The sequence below is a fragment of the Felis catus genome, chromosome B3 (assembly GCF_018350175.1).
Source record: "Felis catus isolate Fca126 chromosome B3, F.catus_Fca126_mat1.0, whole genome shotgun sequence".
Classification (NCBI taxonomy): Eukaryota; Metazoa; Chordata; class Mammalia; order Carnivora; family Felidae; genus Felis; species Felis catus.
Genome location: NC_058373.1, coordinates 68324936 through 68344790, shown reverse-complemented (window position 1 = coordinate 68344790; position 19855 = coordinate 68324936). Strand labels below are relative to the sequence as shown.

The window sequence follows — 19855 nt, the reverse complement described above, 5'->3', positions numbered from 1 at the left end:
CCCTCTTGTTGCAGTACCTGCCTTGACACAGGTTGTTGCCATGATTTCAGACGTAATATACAAATGCATTATAAGTCATAGATAGTATGTAATGGTGTTAGTCATTAATTAATGTAATGGACCGATTTCTTATAGCATACACAGAAGTAAATGCAAAATGGATTAAAGACCCAAAGGTGAAACCTGTGAAAGAAAACACAGACAATAATTTCTTAGAGATTGGTCTTAGCATTTTTCTAGGTATATCTCCTCAGGCAAGAGGAACAAAAGCAAAAATACATCATTGGGACTACACCTAAATAAACAGCTTCTGCACAGTGAAAGAAACTATCAGCAAAAAGAAAAGGCAGCCTCCTGAATTGGAGAAGATATTTTCAAATGATGTATACAATAAGGGGTTAACAGAAAAAATGTATAAAGAACTTAAACAGGGGTGCCTGGGTGGCTCAGTCGGTTAAGTATCCGACTCTTGGTTTTGGCTCAGGTCATGATCTAGCAGTTAATAATGACTTCTAGCCTTGCATCGGGCTACGTGCTGATGATACAGGGCCTGCTTGGGATTCTCTCTCTCTCTCTGCCTCTCCCCTGCTCTTTCTCTCTCAAAAATAAATAAACTTTTTTTTTTAAAAGAGAACTTCTATAATAGAACACCAACCACCCCCCCCCCCCGCCAACCACCAAATAGTCTGACTTAATAATGGGCAGAAGACCTGAATAGACATTTCTCCAAAGAAGACATAGAGATGGCCAGCAGACACGTGAAAAGTTCCTTGACATCACTAGTCAGCAGGGAAATGCAAATCAATACCACAATAAAATATCACCTCACACCAGTCAGAATGACTAGGATCAAAAAAACAATAACAAGTGTTCGTGAGGATGTGGAAAAAAATTAGAAATACCAGAAAGAACCCCCACTAACTTCAAAAGGTATATATATTCCTATATTTATTGCAGCATTATTTATAATAGCCAAGATATGGAGGCAGCCCAAGTGTCTATCAATAGATGAATGGATAAAGAACATGTGGGGTGTGTACGTGTATATATGTATATACACACACAGCCACAGAAAGAGAACTAGGTCTTGCCATTTTTGACAACACGGATGGGCCTTGAGAGTATTATGCTAAGTGAAATAAGTCTGCAAAAGACAAATACTATGTGATTTTACTTATGTGTAAAATCTGAAAAACAAAAAAAACCAAACCCATAAATGCAGAGAACAGACTGGTAGTTACCAGAGGGAAATGGTTTGGGGGGAATGGGTAAAATGGGTGAAGGGGAGTGGGAGGTACATGCCTCCAGTTATGGAATAAATAAGTCAGGTGAAAGGTATAGCACAGGGAATATAGTCAGTGGTATTGTAGTCAGCATTGTATGGTGACAGACGGTAGCTCTACACTTGTGGTGAGCATGACACAGGTAGTGTTGTTGGATCACTGTGTTGTGCACCTGAAACTAACGTTGTGTGTCAGCTATTCTTCAGTTTGAAACAACTGTTATGAAATACTGTTGTTTAGCTGCTATCAATTCGAAATGGCAAAATGGAAAGAACGTGAATTTTGGGCTGTCACCATTTCCCAGGTGTGGGATCTTATAGAAGTTATTACATCGGCCAGAATGTCTGCCCTACAGAGTTGCAAGGATTAAATTAAGGCACCTCGCATGGTGTCTAGCTCGCTTATTTTATGTTGGTTTCTTTTCCCTCACTCTCTTGACCGAACATCAGCATGGCAGATAGTTACTGGAGATAGCACCATTTTGACACGTGAATAATTTAACTTGGTGCTCTATAGCCTTTGCATGTGTTGGGTTTTACTCCCAAGTCAACCTAAGTGCTATTTTATCTTCTGATTGCTCTTTACTCTGTTTCCTGCCCACTTTCTTTATTTATTCCTCCTAGCAAGTTCTAATTACATTGATGTATCAGATGTGCCTCATATTTCTGAGTGTCCCTGAGATGGCCTCTTAGTTGTAACATGATGTGATTTATTTCTGATAACAACAACAAAAAATATATAGATAATAGTTAATTCAAACCAGCTCTTGTTAACTTTTGGGAATTTTATCAAGCCCAGTGCCATTCTTTTTATTAATAGAGACTTGTTTTTATAGTAACAAGTGTACGTCCATCACACAGGGAATTATGGAAGTTTCTGTGCAGCCTTCAAAAACAAAACAGAAAAGCCACGATGCCCACATCCAAAGCCATAGAACCACTGTCTTCTCACCTTATGTGAGCACTCTGCCAGGCCTGAATTCCATCCCTTTGAGGTGCTTGATGTTCTCGAGCCCCATTTTCTTTCCTTCTGTCTGCTCAGACTGCACTTTTCTGGTGACGCTTCATTGTGCTTCTGTGCAGTCCCTGGGAATTGCCTAGCTTTCCCCAGCCTAGGATGCAGAATTTGGAAGAGTCCCTGGAAAAGGTTGACTTACTCAAGTTGTACAGCAGATAACCTGAATTTTGACTGGCGCTGGCAGCACCGCTGGGAGAGATTGTTCGTAATAACAAAATGCTAACAGATGATTTTTCCACATTGCTTGGCACCATCACAATGTCTTTCATCAGCAGGCACTTTGCCGCGTTCTTTTTTGACAGACATGTTTGTGGGGACCAGACAAGCAAACGTCTCCTTCCGTTGCTTGGGTTTCAGTACAGTGTGTTCCTTCGATGGTATCTCTGAGCAGTGGTAATGTGAAGGATATTAAAAAATAATGAGGATTTGGTAGGGGAAGGAAGGACCAGCCCCTGAGGAGGCTGGGGGAGTTGCGTAGAGTCCAATCCCTAATCAGATTAAAATCACAAGTGTGGTTCAATTCTACTGGATGGTTTATTATGTTTATGGGAACAGCCTTTATGCTTATTGTGAAAAGCACACTAATCTACAAGATTTTGAATCATTAAAATTACATCAGTGTCAACTTTTAGAAATACCCAGACTTAGAAAACAAAAAACAAAAAACAAAACCCCTGAATGTTGTATTTGAATTTTGTAGGGGATACCAACTCTAAAATCTCATAGTTTGTGCTACGCGTTGGACTGTCAGAGAGGAAGTGGCCACATGTGTCTCTCTTTAAAATTTTTTTTGAAGCAACAAGTCTAGTTGGGTGGGTAATAAAGAGGCACAAGGAAGTCTTAATATTTAAGACTAAAGAAATAATTCAATTCAATAAGCATTTATGGATCACTAACTAGCCAAGCAATGTGCAATGTTCTGGAAGTTCAAGCATGAATGAGGCATGGTCCCCAATTGCCTGGAGCTTTTAGATTTACAAAGAAGATAAACATAAATAACTAAAATGTCATGTGAACCTAGCAAGCTCTTTGGCAACAAAGTCAAAGAAAAATTTTTGTCAAGAAAGATCAAGAAAAGTTTAAGCCTTCAGCTGAACTGGACTGCAGATAGCATAGTGCAGATAGCATATGCAAAAGCATAAAACTGTGAGGGTTGGATGTATGCTTGAATCTGTAGGGGTGCAGCACAGGTAAAATATAGAGAAGTCTCTGGAAAAGTTAGCAAAAGCAAGGTTTTAGGGTCATGAGGTGTCATGGAAAGAATGTAGACTTATCTGCTGTGTAGAATAACTATTTTCAATATAGATAATGAAGGGGTATTCTCCTATGGGGACATATCAGAATCAGGAAGGGGCTTTTTCAAATAACACGTGTTTTCCTTTGCAATTTTGAAATGACCCAAGGAAAAGTCATTGCCAAAAAGAATGCGCTGATATTGTGGTATCATACTGTCTCAGCTGTGCTTGGAGCAGAGTACAGATTAAGGACAGTTGCTGTTGATTGCAATTCTGGACGCCCTTTGTAATCCCTCGGGGAGCTTTAAGGGTATGGGTGCAAGGGTACCATCTCAGATCTCTGATGATGCTTGTGCCCATCAGTGTTCTGTTTTTTTTTTTTTTTTACAGAGTTGTCTAGGTGTTTCTTTTTCTTCTTTTTTTTTTTTTTTAAAGCTTATTTATTTTTTGAAGAGACAGAGTGAGCAGGGGAGGGGCAAAAAAGAGAAGGAGAGAGGGGATCCCAAGCAGGCTCCTTCCACCCTGCCAGCACAGAGCCCGATGTGGGGCTCGAACTCATGGACTGTGAGGTCATGACCTGAGCTGAAATCAGGAGTCGGACACTTAACCAATTGAGCCACCCAGGCACCCCGAGAGTTCTCTTGGTGTTTCTAATGCAGAACAGGCTGAGAAGCACTACATTAGACAGATAAAAGTAGTTTCAGTAAGGAAAAGGATGATTAAAACAGAATGGTTTAATTGTGATTGCTCTCTTAAGGATTATGAATTTGAATCTTCCTTGGAGGGAGGGACATAGATACAGATTAATAGGGTATTGCAAGTGGGAAGAGGATGCAATTAAAAATGAAAGCAGTAGTATCAATCAAGTTATGAGTAAAGGAAGATGGATAAAACATGGACGGCCTCTGGTAGATAGAGCTTGGGGAAGACTGGAAAGATGTCAAACCTCAGCACCTGTCTGCTTTCAAATGATAGACTGGGATGAAGGCAGAAAAACAGCAGATTTTTTTAGCAGGGAAGGTCAGGGAGAGGGAAACCCTTAGTGCTTCATGTGTCCTGAGGATCATTTAGCTAAGAATAAATAGAAGTTTTATAACGATTTTGTCTCCTGTGTACAAGCATCCTGTTTAATGTGAAAGTAAAGGAGCCTGGAAAAGAAACTCACCAGGGCTCAAAAACATTGTGTTCCCTTGACCCAGCCTCATCTGTAGTTTTGGCTATAAGGAACTGGGTTTGACATTTCATAAAGATTCCCAGGGATCTTAGGCAAACGTTGTCCAGGAAGGAGTGCATGATTATTCTATAGAAAGTTCTACTCTCTGTATTTGATTCACCAAACCACTAGCAAATCACTGGCCGTAGATAAAGGTGAGGAAATAGCACATGGTTTCCACGTGCAAAGAAGAAGTAGAGTGGAAAACAGAGTTAAAACCTAGCTTTGCCAAAGACTCGATGCACAGTATGTGTGGACTTGAGATACTTCCCTTGTAATAGAGCCAGGCACACCTTGAAATAATTGGTAGGATATGGACAGATAGAGAATGAATGAGGTACTTAGTACCTAATCATTTTGAATTGCTGTGCCACGCTAAGTTCCTGAGTGCCACCAAGACAAAATCAGAATGATCAAAAGGGGTTGTGAATAGGGAAGGGCAAAGATAAGTTGTCTGTTTGGGCCTTTTGAATTTTACTGGTCACAGGGTTTCTTATTACAAGCCCAGCATGTTGGTATGGAGTACATGGAAATCCAGTATATCTTTGTTATTTGGGAATTCTTTCAGTCAGTGAACACAGATTGTGAGGAAGCCATTCATGGAATCTGTGCTTAATAATCTGTCCCCTTTGGGCATTTGCGGGAGAGGAGGGGTATTGAGAGAAGACAGCATTTGCAAAGGCCCAGAAAGAACATGGTCCTGAGACAGGGACAGTGCTGTATAAGAGTGAAATCCAGGGAATATATGGGGAAGAGGCAGGAGCCCAAACTGCAGAAAGTAGACAGAAAACCAGTCAGTGGAGACTTCAGTTCATGTTTCAGTGTTAGTCTGTAAATATTGGCCAATTATTGAAGAGATATTAAGGAATAAAAATCTGCATTTATTGAAAAAATCTCCTGGAACCAGTAGGGTGAAACTCTACTGAAGTCAGGATAATTAGTTAGGTGGCTGTTGCCATTGTCCAGATAAAGAGGACCCAATGAAAGGTCCAGGTAGCGGGGATGGAAGGAAGGGAATGAATCAGAGAAATCAGTGAAGTTTGTTGATAAGTAATATGTTAGGAAAGAGCAAGGGAAAGCAAGGAATCCAGTATAACATCCAGGTTTCTGAACGTGATGACTGGGAAGATGGCGATGCCATTAACTGCAAGAAGGAATTTCAGAGGAAGAACAAACTGAGGTTTGGCAGTGATGGATTCCTTTTCACACATGTTGAATTTGAGGTGGCTGATTAATTAAGCAGGTAGACCAGTCAGGAGGATGGTTGGAATTAAGTGGTAAGGTACCACTTTGGAAATTACGGTATATACAGTAAGTGAGTGTTGCTTACCATATCAGTACGCAAGATGGTGCAGAGAGATTGTGTAGTGTGAGGATAAAATGGTAAGGAAGATGCCTGGAGACCACATTTAAGGGATGAATGGCATCCACAGTTTGACTGGAGAGGGCTGAGAGAGGGGAGGAAAAGGGGTAGAGAAAGTGTATCAGAAGTTCAGGGAAGGGTGCCTGGGTGTCTCAGTCAGTTAAGGGTTCAACTCTTGGTTTCAGCTCAGGTCACGATCTCACGATTTGTGAGATTGAGCCCCTTATTAGGCTACGTGCTGACAGCATGGAGCCTGCTTGGGATTCTCTCTTTCCCTCTCTCTCTCTGCCCCTTCCACTCCCTCTCTCCCCCCTCCTTTATCTCTCTCAAAATAAATAAGAGAAAAAGAAAAAAAAAGTTCAGGGAAGCAGGGAGAATTTCAAGGTACAGGCACAGTCAACTTTAACAATGCAGCCTAGAGGGCAGGATCACTGAAACGTGCTGACCAAATGTAACGCTCAAATCACAGGGTTTCAGTAAGTTGGGGGGTCAGGAAGGCAGGAGCCAAATGTAATTGGATGAAAGGGGAATGGATGAGAAAATAGATCGAGAGAGTTGTGCCTCTTTTCCACCTAAATTCTGCTATGAAGAGGAGACGGTGAGAAAGAAAGGACAACAGCTAGAAGGGATTTAAGGAACTATCTTCATTTTTGCTTTAGATGGATAAAGCATGCTGCCGGGAGCCTGCTGAGAGGGGAAAGCAAAGTGGTGTAGCCTCTGGAATCTGTCAGGCATGAAAGAGACAATAATGTAGCAAACTTATGTGGCACCTTCTATGCTCCAAACACTCCTCTACAGGCTGTTTTATATACATTAACTCATGTTCTTCTCAACTGCCTTATGAGGTAGAATCTGTTAGTATCCCCATTTTACTTATGAGGAAACTGAGGTCCAGAGAGGTTAAATAACCTGCCCAATTTGTGCTCTCCCCACTGCACTAAGCACATGTGTTACAGAACCACCAAAACAATACATAGGCACATACATCAGCCTCAGCGGTCTCGGGATCATTGGTTAAGAGGGTGGAAGGGAGCAAGGTGATTGCTGCAGACACAGCTCAGTCACGTGATAAAAGGAAAGTTTCTCTGTGGAACATGTCTTTGCAACTTGTTTCTATTATTAAGAAGTTGAAGACTGAGTAAAATGATTGGCTCATCAATGTTATTTGACTCTCAACCTTCTTGGAAGGTTAGTTGGGAACAACCACCAAGAGTTAGTGTGATGTGGCAGAACTGAACTAGTCGCTATAATGAAGTTGAAATGTTGGTAAGCGATTCCGTGGAACTCAGGGCTGGGATGTATTAGAGGTGGGCAGGGGAGGGAGAGGGCGATGGCGACAGGTAGGATGTTGAAACAGATTATCTTGATCACATCGTTGAATGAAGCTTGAAATTACTTTCAGGGATTTGGTAGCAGAACTCCTGAAATTTTGGGTAAACTTTTGTAGTACCTTGTTTATCTAGACTTGCTTAAGCTTTTCCTGGTTTTGCACCCGTCACTCCACAAAGGTGGCCTTATTTGGAAATTTTGAAGAATGACTATAAATCTGTTGGTCTTTTATTCTAATATTGTCATTAGCAGCAGTACCTAATAGTAACATTTATTCAAATGTTCTATAGCTTTCTCAAAACCCTAGAGATGACTCACAGTCCTCCTCATTTGGGGAAACTCAGGCTTGAAGACACAAAGTTCCCTGCCTGAGGTCACAAAGCTAACAAGCGGCTGAGTTGGGATGCAGACCAGGTAGTACGAATCCAGAGCTCAGGCGCCTAGCCCCCTGTGCTGTACAAGAAATAGACAGTGTCTGAATTTCGCCAGTTTGTTGAGAGTTGCATCATGCTGCCATGTCCACATGTGAGAAAACCACCTTTAGAAAAACCTTGCCTCTAGTTCTACTGACCATGGTTATTTGGGGGTTGGTTCATGAGGGAAACGAGCTAGTAAAAATATAGTTAAAAGGTATCTTAATGTGGAGAATCTTCATATGTCTTTACCTTCCCTGATGAGGTCATTAAACATATTTCTTTACCTTTTCTTTTTAAAAAAAAATTTTTTTTAAACGTTTATTTATTTTTGAGACAGAGAGAGACAGAGCATGAACAAGGGAGGGGCAGAGAGAGAGGGAGACACAGAATCTGAAACAGGCTCCAGGCTCTGAGCTGTCAGCACAGAGCCCGACGTGGGGCTCGAACTCACGGACCGTGAGATCATGACCTGAGCCGAAGTCAGATGCTTAACCGACCAAGCCACCCAGGCACCCCTTTCTTTATCTTTTCAATGCAAAAGGGATCTATGCTTGTGTACAGTTTGTGGGCTGAAATTACAGTGGAGAGGGTTTTGTTAGGCCATAAGGAAGGTCCATAGGATAATGACCGGATAGAAGCATCACAGTGGTTTTTACCTACCCATCTCGTCAATATTAGGTGCTTGTCACGTCAGCTGCTGGGATACAGAGATGGGGGGCAGATCCACCTCGTGGAGTTTATAATCCGATGAGAAAGGCAGACATTAACTAAGTTCACCAGAAATACTTAATTACTGTAAAACTGGATTCTGGAAACCCTAATAACATCATAAATTTGAGTGCTTCCCCTTTAACCATAATAGGCTAAATGACTTTGAAGGCTGGGAAACAGACTAACTGATGACCGAGAGCTTGCCGGCTCTGTGCTACTAAGTGTAAAACCACAGACTCGAGGCGCTGAAGTAACTGAAAAGATAACCATTAAACAGCTGAGAGTCTTATAAAATGCAGTTTAAAATGTTGGTATGTAGAAGGGAAAAATAGCAAATCTTAATATTCTCATTTTCTGTACATTTGTATAGCTTATTTATTACTGTATTATGAAAGATTATGAAACAGACACAGATACTGATCAGAGACAGCTGTGATATGGAAACTTCTAAAAAATACACATGTGTTACAGCTTCTTCTCACACCTTTTGTTTCTGCTGTGTTGGCCCAGAAATGGCATAGAAGAGGTGTTCTAAGGGAGACTATGACTTAGAGACTATGTGTCTCTAAGGTACACAGCCAGAAGGAGCTCTTGTTTTTTCTTACAGTGTTCTTTTTCCAAACTAAAAATAATAAAAGATATTCAAGCATGTTCAAATCTTTACGAAGAGTTTGTTTTGCCTTTGATATTAAAAATGGGTGAAAGTTCTTAGGGGATAGTTTTACTTTAAGCCTTAATCCATGGCAGTTATTCCCATGAGATCAGATTGGCTGCAATTAGGCTTCTACTCCAACTATCTAAGTCTTTGGAGAATTCATAAAGGGAAATTTATACCCTGTTGGATTCTGAAGAGAATGTCTCTGTGTTTCCCTGTGTTGATGTGGCCTGGGCTATGGTGGCACAGGGATGGTACTGAATTTTTTTTATTTCTGCTATATTTGATTTTTCTAAAATCTTTACTTTCTTTCCTATTCATATCTCTACAGGCTCAGTTTGAACTTCAGGCATTTCATATCCGCGGGGAGCATGCAGCAGTTACAGCAAGGCTAGAAGAAACCATTGAAAATCTCAAACATGAGATAGAACACCGGTGGCGAGGAGGATGTGAGGAGATGAGAGACGCGTGTGTCTCCACCGATGACGACCACCCTCCAAAGACCTACAGAAATGTGTGCATCCAGACAGACAGAGAGACTTTCCTCAAACCCTGCGAAGGTGAAGGCAAGACCATCCGAAGTAATCAGATAATACCCAAAAAGCTGAATATCTCCTCTTTAAGCCAGCTGTCTCCCCCAAATGACAACAAAGACGTCCATGTACCACTTCAGTCTGTGGAAGGCATCTCACCACCTCAGCCAAAGGCATCGCCTCCCCCTCCCGCCCCACCCCTTCCAGCAGCCATCCCTCCCCCTCCCCCTCCCCCCCTCCCTCCCGGACTTGCATCCTCGCCACCCGTACCTCCACCCCCACCTGTAAGTGCCGGACCTCCTCCACCCCCACCGCCTCCTCTGCCTCCAAGCGCCGGACCTCCTCCCCCTCCCCCTCCGCCACCACTTCCCAACTCCCCTGCTCTGCCCAACAGTGGGGGGCCCCCTCCTGCTCCAACACCCCCAGGACTTGCACCCCCACCTCCTCCTGGACTCTTCTTCGGAGTTGGCCCTTCTTCTAGCCAATGTCCTCGGAAGCCAGCCATTGAGCCGAGTTGCCCCATGAAGCCTTTATACTGGACTAGAATCCAAATAAGTGATAAAAGGTAAGCCCAACCCCTGGCCCATTCTCAGCTTGTGAATTCCCAGGATTTTGCACGAGTGACATTTTATCCTTACCAGTTGGATATCTGTGTACTGTATTCCATTCTCAAATGTGGTTTGTAGTGAATACCTTGGATTAACAAGGTTGCAGTGTTTGAGGGGGAGAATGTCTGTCTCCACCAGGTCTTATCTGTGTTCTCTACAGACTGATGCTGGGAGAAACAGTGCGTGCAATTTCAGATCCTTCTGTAAGATAAAGCTTCCATTTGACAGACTCTTCTTAGAGAAGAGCTCTGGTGTAAGTTAGAGCCTTCTCCAACATCCCTACAACTAGCAAGTAATCATAAAGACACTGAGCCTGAACCTATACTGCAGGTTCACTGAAGATGTTTAGAATATCTGTCTTGTCTTTAGATGGTATCAGCAACCTTATGATCTGGATATTTAACAGGTACGTGTAATTTTTCAGGTTTTATTAGAAGAACCAGACACAACTGAGTCATTAGCTCTTTAGGTCAGAAGGGCATCCTAAAATATAAAACCTCTGCTTGAACTCTGATCCCCCTAACTGCCAAATGCCCTCCCATCTTCTACCTTGTTGCCCTTCAGAGAAAGTGCCAGTGTGACACATCTGCCATTTGTATAGCTTGTTAAGCTGGGTTCTGTAAGGCAGCAAGACAGGTTGCTTGGAAACTTCCATACGAACATATTTGGATTGAATTTCTTCTGCCTCCTTTCAGAGTCTGTCAAGAGGACAATGAGAGAGGTGTTGAGCTGCTGCTTGATTAACCAATGTCTAGATTTGAAATTAATTTGTTTGTGAAGGACAACAAATAGAAAACATATTTTTAAACATAAATATTTGAACTTATTCCCCAAATCGGTGGGTGGTGGTGAATCTTTCAATTTATGTAACATTTTGCCTGTGGAAGGCAGGATATTAAACAAAATACTGTGAAATTCACAATTATAAAGCAACTGGAAATCACTGCAGGGAGGAGTGGGGAGTGACTTAAAACTAAGCATGTGGTGAACTAAGTTGATTATGTGCCTTATATTGGCCCCTTTCCTCTAACCAAAGAATAAGGACCAAGAGTTTATATGTGGGAAATCCTGATACTTTTTTTTTAAACGCTGATACTTTATTACTTCCTAATTGAATGGTTAAAAAGAGAGAGAGAGAGAGAGGGAGAGAGAGAGAGAGATCCTGAAGTGGCTCCTAACGATTACCTAAAGTACTATTATTATTCCTTCTGTCCCATTCAAGACTCAGAGGACATCTCCTAAGAAATGTTTCCCAGAATATTTATTTCGAGTTCTGTTCCCTTATTCATGTTCTCAAATTAATGTACAGACATTCCAGGGTGATGAATCCCACCTGTCAGCCGTGGGGTAGTGTGTTGTGACAGCACATGGAACTGTTCCACACCTGCCTCACGAACCTGTCTCCACTCCATTCCCCTCAAGACTTCATCAGCAACCAACAACCTAGACCGCAGCGGTGGTCTCACAGTACCACTGGGATATGGGCCCTTTGCCCACTGTTCAACATAGGACAAAGTCATGCTGGAGAGAATCGTTACGGTTTCCCTCCTTAGGTAGTTGGCCATTTTGAGAAAGAAAGCAATTCAATACTCAAGCTCTTATTAGTTTTACTGTAAGTTTAGGGCTTCATTGTTGAGCCAAATGAAAAGTAGGTGAGTGTACTAACTTTCCTACCTGAAGACAGCATCACAGCCGCTTCCTGCTGTTCCACACATTTAGTCTCTCTGATCATGGGTCCCTCAAAGTGATTTTGTACCCTCAGAGCATGTGTACTTCTTTTAAACTAAAAGGCTGTAAAGATTCTGTGTAGTGTTTTATTCGTGTCCAAAACTAAAATTGTCTGGGGTGTGTTTGTTACAAAGAGAAGAAATGGTATTTTGAGTATTTTGTACAACCAGAAGGGTAAGCGCTTTGCATAATGTGTGCATGACAAATTTTAGCCTTGGTCTTCTGGGGAACTGGAAGTAAAATATGATTTTTCTCCATTGTGTGTGCACTGTCTCTCATCGACCTAGATTGCTTTTCACTACTCACCTGAACTGATTTTTTTTTAATTTTTAATATTTATTTTGAGAGGCAGAGAGAGCTCGAGTGGGGGAGGGGCAGAGAGAGAAAGAGAGAGAGGGAAAGAAAGAGAGAATCCCAAGCAGGCTGCATGATGCCAGCGCAGAGCCCAACATGGGGCTCGAACTCATGAACCATGAGATCATGACCTGAGCCGAAACCACGACTCGGTCACTCAACGGACTGAGCCACCCTGGCACTCCAGGCCACTCACTTTTGGTCTTCCTTGTGAGTATCTTCACCTTCTTCCTCCACTTCTCCCTCCTCCTCCACCATTTCCCTCCTTCCCAATATTTCTTCCTACCTCCTCCTCCTCCTACTTCCCTCTTGCTCTTCTTTTGAGCTAGAATTTTATATTCAGTGATGAGAAAGGAGTTGATCATTATAGCAGATGAGATGGTCTATTGTGAGTGAGTCCTTGTTACTCCTCCACCAAATGCCAATTGCTCCCAACTCACTGAGAGGTAGTATTCCAAAATCCTTCTCTTCATTATTGGAAATGCCTTTTCCCACAGAAACAATGTGTAGTAAATGGTGATAAAGCGTGCAAGCTGTCAAAGCCAGTTTACTCTAGAATAGAAGTGAGTTGCAACACTAGTGTACATACTAGTGTAGGCTCACAGTCTTTGGAGCTGGGGCCAAGCAGTACAGGTGCAGGGATGAGAGGGGAATGGGGGGGGGGGGGGAATGGATGGGTCTGAACAATTGCCCTTATGCATCACACCATCTCTCTCTGCACACCCTCTCCTCAGCTTCCGAGAACCTTCCTGAGGCCCAGACCAGGAGCCCTTAACAGGCTGCATGCTCCAAAATCCCCTGGCTCTTTTCTGCCATTGAGACCCCCTTCTGTAGTGCAGCTGAGATTAACCCTTGAAATTAATGGTGTTCCTGTTCAAATGGGAGTTAAGTGAGTGGGGGAGGACAGGAGCACATGGATGGATGTACTTCACTGGAAATTTCTAGCTCTTGGGTGATGATTTCACAGGTATTCACTATACTCTTATATGTTGTACATGTCACACATATACTCTTAAATGGCTCAAATATTAGAAAAATTATAATAAAAGAAGTGGAGAGAAGTGAATCTGGACAGATCAAGATGTTCATATTTCATGGGAAAGGCAGACATATAGCAAAATGTGAACACCCGGGTCTGAGAAGTCCATCTTCCCACCTGTTTTGAACCTGATGAAAGTTGCCTTTTAGCATCAAAAAATTGTGTGGACCATCCCATGTAGTAAGAGTTCTTTTAGTTTTCAGTGATGGAGAAAATACATGTTAAAACAAGGGTAAGTACTTAAAAATATTCTGGATCATACTACATACTTACATTTGAAAAACAATGTATAGATGAAATATTATGTTTGTCCATGGGTATTAAATGTGTTTAAAAATAAGAAAGTAGACATTTGGGGGAAAATGTGTTCTGACTAAAAGAAGCCTGGATGGTAACCTCTCTGAGCCCACTCTCAGAGGCAGTTTTTCTATACCTGATTTTCCATAGCTTCTTCCCTTTCTTTGTTTCAAAACCAGGGTGCCCCTGTTTTTTTGACGACAAAAAACAAACAAACAAACAAACAAACAAAACACCAAAAACCAAAAACAAAAGCACAGCCTCCCCATGGCTACTTTAGTTGAAATCCCTGTGTGGACTGGTTCAGTGGAGTTTTTTGGTTTGTTTTCATTGTTAATACTGTTGTTGGGGCGGAGTATTATAAATCAAGTACTTCTAAATGAGCTCAGTCTGTTCACAAATTATGGGTCCTGCCCTGAGTTGACCCAAGCTAATCCTAAAAATCACTTTTAAAAGTATTAGAAGAAGTCCAACAAGAAGGTAAATCTTAACTTAGGAAAAGGTGAAGAATTTTATTCTGTTTAAGAATTGTTGTTAGAATTATCCCATTAATGGGGTGCCAAGATGGCTCAGTTGAGCATCCGACTCTTGATTTCGGCTCAGGTCATGATGCCAACATCATGGGATCGAGCCCTTCTTTGGGCTTTATGCTGGGCCCAGTGCCTTTCTCTTTCTCTCCCTCTCTCCCTCTCGCTTACTTGCTCACTCTCTAAAAAAATAATAAAAACAAGAATTATCCCACGAATGTCCCAGAATTGGTTATCTTTTTAGCGTGTACGTGATGCCTATTTTTACCTGTCATGGAAATGCCACAGACTGAGGGAGAAACAGCTTACATGGCCTCGATTATGTGTATCCCAGGATTTCTGGTCCTGCATGTTTTCTCTAGATCTCTTTCTTTTTGATTGCATCTAATGATCATTCAGTTTTAGAAATGTGTGTTGGCTTCGATGTTCTATAGTATATTTTGACTTAAAAAAAAAGATATAGCACAAAAAACTTTTTTCCAGCTTTATTAGGATATATATATACATACACACACATATGTATATACACACACATATTTTTAAAAATGAGTCATAAAGTGAATTAGAGATTTTACTATATTCTATTCTCATCTGTTTTGATTCTAATATTTAACTTGTCATTTTTTTCTTTTAAGCCAAAATGCTACACCAACCTTATGGGATTCCTTAGAAGAACCTGATATTCGGGATACTAGTGAATTTGAGTATTTATTCTCCAAAGACACAACTCAGCAGAAGAAAAAGCCTCTGTCAGAGACCTATGAGAAAAAGAACAAGGTCAAAAAGGTATTGGGTGACTATAGTAATTGTATTTTTTGTCATACATGGGAATTCATTATTGAATTGGAATGCTTTTAAGTCACTGATTGGAAGCTTTGGAAGCTTTTAAGTCACTGATGACGAAAAGAAGTCAGTAGTTTGAGAAATCTGTGCTTATTCTTGCAGGCATACCCGAATTTTCAAACTATTTTCTTAATAATCTGGACTTTTTTCCAACTATTCTGTTGAAAAAAATACAAAATTTAATTTGCACTTAGTGAAACTAGTATGCGTGTTCTATGGAAAATGTTTTACTCATTCACTTATGTATAATTTCGTTCATCTAGCAAATGTTTATTGGGAGTGTATTTATGCCAGGTTTTGCTTTAGGCCCATGTGGTCCAGTGTGGTAGCCATTAAGCACATGTGGCTGTTTAAATTTAATACAGTTGGATAAAATTAAAAACTCAGGCCTTCATTGTCATCTGCCACTTTTCAGTTTTGTTTTTATGGTTAGCGGCTACCATATAGCACAGATTTAAAAAGTTGTCATTATGAAAAGTTTTATCGGATAGCACGGTCTGAGCATCTGGGATGCTTTGGTGAGAAAACCCCAAAGAACCTTGGCCTGTGGCACTTATAGTAACAATCAGCATTGCAAACAAAACATTGAACCATGTGATAGAGCAGGGTACGGAAGATGGATTCGGGCACGGGCATGGACGGGGCTGCAGTTTTAAGTGGAGTGCTCAGAATAGTTCTCCTGGATGAGTTGACTTCTGAGCAATGACCTGGGGACTTGAAGTCAGAGGCCGCCAGCCTTACAACAGAGAGCAAGTTCAAGATTCCCCACTCCATCAGGCAGATGTGAAGTTGAATTGCAGCTGAGCCATGTGCCAGCTGTGCAACCTGCCTCAAAGTTCTTCCTCTCTTTGCCCCATCCCCTCCCTGCAACATGAGGTAATGGCTACTCACAGTGTTATTGTAAGTAGTTATTAAATGAGGTAATTGATATGTCCTGCTCAGCACAGTTCCTGACACAGTCAGCCCCCAACAAATGATGGCTACTCTCGTCATGTTACTGTTGAAGTCATTGCTGTGATCTCTCGGCGTTAGCATTTTGATGATAGCATAGCTTGTGCTGGGGAAAAAGTATAGTTCACCTGTGGCTCTGCTATTGATTTGCTCTGTGAGTCTGGGCTGCTCATCTGTATTCTCTAAGCCATATTTTTTCCTTTTCTCTAAAACAAGATTAACAATATCTGAGTGTACCTGACCCACCAGGATGTTGTGAAATTGAATTGAAGAGATTTTGAAGGAAATGTTTTGAAAAGTGTAATAATGAATGATGTTATCATCAATGCTTTATTGTTAAATTATATAGCAGGCTTCATCCATCAGTTCCTATCTCAAGTAATATTATGATTATGAAATCAGTGTGCCTTATAGGGGAAAATAGGACCAAAACCCGAGTCCAGCTTTCTGTTAATCAAATCAGGTTCTCCCACTGACTTGAGTTACGAATGAAAATCATGATCAAAGTCTTTCACCTGTCAGATTCATTGCAACTATGTTTTCATGAGAAAAATGTGACACCGGGAAGCCTGGGTGGCTCAGTTAGTTAAGTCTAGCTCTTGGTTTTGGCTCAGGTCATGATCTCATAGTTCCTGAGTTTGAGCCCCACGTTGGGCTCTGTGCTGACAATGCGTGACCTGCTTGGGATTCTTTCTCTCTTCCTCTCTCTCCCCCTCCCCAACTCACGTGTGCTTCTCCCTCCCCCGTCTCTCTCTCTTTCTCACAATAAATAAATAAACTTAATAAAAATGTGATGCTAAAAATAACTAAATATCAGCTTAACTCTTTTAAGAGGACATATTGCATGAAACAATTCGAATTTTTCTAATAAAACTATCACTTACTGGTAAGGAGTCAACTAATATATATATTATATACTATATATATTATGCATATATGCTATATATAGTATATAGTATATGTATATACATATATATACATATATATACAGAAGCAGTAGTCTTCTGTGTCTATAGATGTTATTTAATAAACCAGCTGGCCCTTAAAGCACATTTATTTCTTTTCTTTTTTTTAATTTTTTTTTTCAACGTTTATTTATTTTTGGGACAGAGAGAGACAGAGCATGAATGGGCGAGGGGCAGAGAGAGAGGGAGACACAGAATCGGAAACAGACTCCAGGCTCTGAGCCATCAGCCCAGAGCCTGACGCGGGGCTCGAACTCACGGACCGCGAGATTGTGACCTGGCTGAAGTCGGACGCTTAACCGACTGCGCCACCCAGGCGCCCCAAAGCACATTTATTTCTATCTTGTATGAATCTCACTGCATGCGAATACATGATATGTATATATATATAGTATATATATATATATATATATATATACACTAGTGTATATATATGTACATATATATATACATATATACATATATATACATATATACGTATATATACATATATATACGTATATATACTAGTATATATATATACATACGCTAGTATGTATATATATATGTATGTATATATACTAGTATACTATATACTCTCACTGCATGTGAATACATGATATATATATACATATATATATACTATACATATGTACATAATACTATATGTACATATGTACATAGTACTATATGTATAGTATATATACTATATACTCTCACTGCATGTGAATACATGATATATATACATATATATACTATACATATGTACATAGTACTATATGTACATAGTACTATATGTACAGTATATATATGTATACATATCATGTATCCACATGCAGTGAGATTCATACAAGATAGAAATAAATGTGCTTTAAGGGCCAGCTGGTTTATTAAATACCATCTATAGACACAGAAGACTACTGCTTCTGTATGAAAGGCCAAAGAAGGATGTCTGTATTCCAAAGCTAGCCTAGATATACCTCTTCCAGGGAGCCTCTTCTGGCTAACCAGGAACTCCACTGAATGTTTTCTTACACAATATCATATTAAACTTACTTTTGTCCTCTCTTTCTTCTCAGATTGGTATTACCCCTTTGTTTCTCCCTCTGGATGCTTGGTAACATGTTGTTTACTCATAAAGCTAATTATTTCTGTTTTGGCAAATGAGTATTTTTAAAACATCAAAGAATTTGTTTTTTTTTAAACATCAAAGCATTTGGTTGTTTATTCTTATTTCTTATCTCATAATTGTTTGCCTATTCAACAGAGGATTTCCACTAAGGCAGTTAGTACTTGATATGTTTATTTTGCTTCCCTGTCTGAGGGGGAAAATACCCTTCATTTGAACTCTTTATTCTGAGCAGCAAGGTTGCCGGCATCCTGTAGAATCTGTGCACATATATAGTCTTCACATTTCTCTTGAGGTAGAGGCAGACATGTACATCTACTGGGCTTTCTGGTCCTGAGACTGGTTGGAGTTTTCAGTGAGCTTGTGACTTACATTAGGGCTGAGATTTTAAGTTTTAAACTAAAAAAATGAACTGAATCAATACCAAAAGCTCTAAGCCTGTCCCTTACGAGCCTTCTCTCCGTGCCCGTGGTCAGATTTCACGCATCAAGATGGATTCCTTGGTCTCCTCTCAGAGCCAGGTTTTTTATTTGTTTGTTTGTTTCTCTTAAAATGAAAGTGAAAGTAAATTACAGAGTTTTTGAGCAGCTGGGGAGTTTCAGCATCAGAGGCCAACTTCATCAGCTTAACCACAGCATGATTCCCACACAAGATGACCAGGAAGAACCCTGGCCAAATCGGTCTTGTTTATAGTGATTGGAGTGGAGCGTATGTTGGAGATTTAAAACTCCAGCATTCTGAATCTTGGCTGTAGGGGCTCAGCCAGCATGGAGACCTTTATGTGAATACCTCTTAAGTGGAGTTGGTCTTCCTTCCTCTGTGCAGGCTGCATTCCTTGTTCAGAAAGAACTGTCAGAACTGTTAAGATTCCACTGAACTCAAACTCAGATACTGGTTTCTATTTCTCCTTCTCTAGGAGCATTTGAAGTTCCCATCACCAGTGGTGGCTGTCAGTAAACAGATACATACACTCTTCAGTGGGGCAGGGATCCCGTTCTGTAATATCTTCTAATCTGAAAACTAGAAGGCACCTTCCCAGCCACCGAATTCAGTACCCTCATTTGGCACTCGAGAAACTGAGGCCTGGGAAGATGACGTGACTTCGAGGGTTTGCACACTTGTAACTGGAAAGATGTTAATAGTGACAGACACTTGAGAGGATGTACAAGAGCCTCAGGATGTGCCTTCATTTCCCCTTAATTTAAACATGAATTTGCCCCATCGACGATGGTCACATATTTTATTGGGATGAATGAGTCGACATCTATAAATGAGAATGGCCATTATTAAAATCAACAAATACAGGCACACTTGGGCAAATCCAAAGTATTTCCTACATTGTGAAATCATCCCAAGTTTTTTCTTTTTTCAAAGTCAATCTTCTAATAGGAAGCTAAATCTTAGAATAAAAAGAGGCTTTAGGTATCACTCCAACAACAATATATATATAGATTTAGAGCTGTTTTCCTTTGACTCTACCAACTATTTTAAATATTAGCCGTAGGGGCCCCTGGATGGCTCAGTTGGTTAAGTGTCTGACTTCGGCTCGGGTCATGATCTTGCAATTCATGGGTTCGAGCCCCGAGTCAGGCTCTGTGCTGACAACTCAGAGCCTGGAATCTGCTTCAGATTCTGTGTCTCCTCTCTCTCTGCCTCTTCCCCTCTTGTGCTCTCTCTCTC

At 40.9% G+C, this 19855-nt stretch overlaps 1 protein-coding gene across 4 annotated transcripts in view; it reads left to right on the top strand.

Moving 5' to 3' along the window:
- Positions 1-19855, top strand: part of FMN1 (formin 1) — a 429704-nt gene that overhangs the window by 216797 nt on the left and 193052 nt on the right. For all 4 annotated transcript variants that reach the window (XM_023255532.2, XM_023255529.2, XM_023255530.2 and 1 more), the window contains 2 exons: positions 9554-10320; positions 14944-15094. In XM_023255532.2, coding sequence (XP_023111300.2) covers positions 9554-10320; positions 14944-15094 — 918 coding nt within the window. The remainder of the gene's footprint in view (positions 1-9553; positions 10321-14943; positions 15095-19855) is intronic.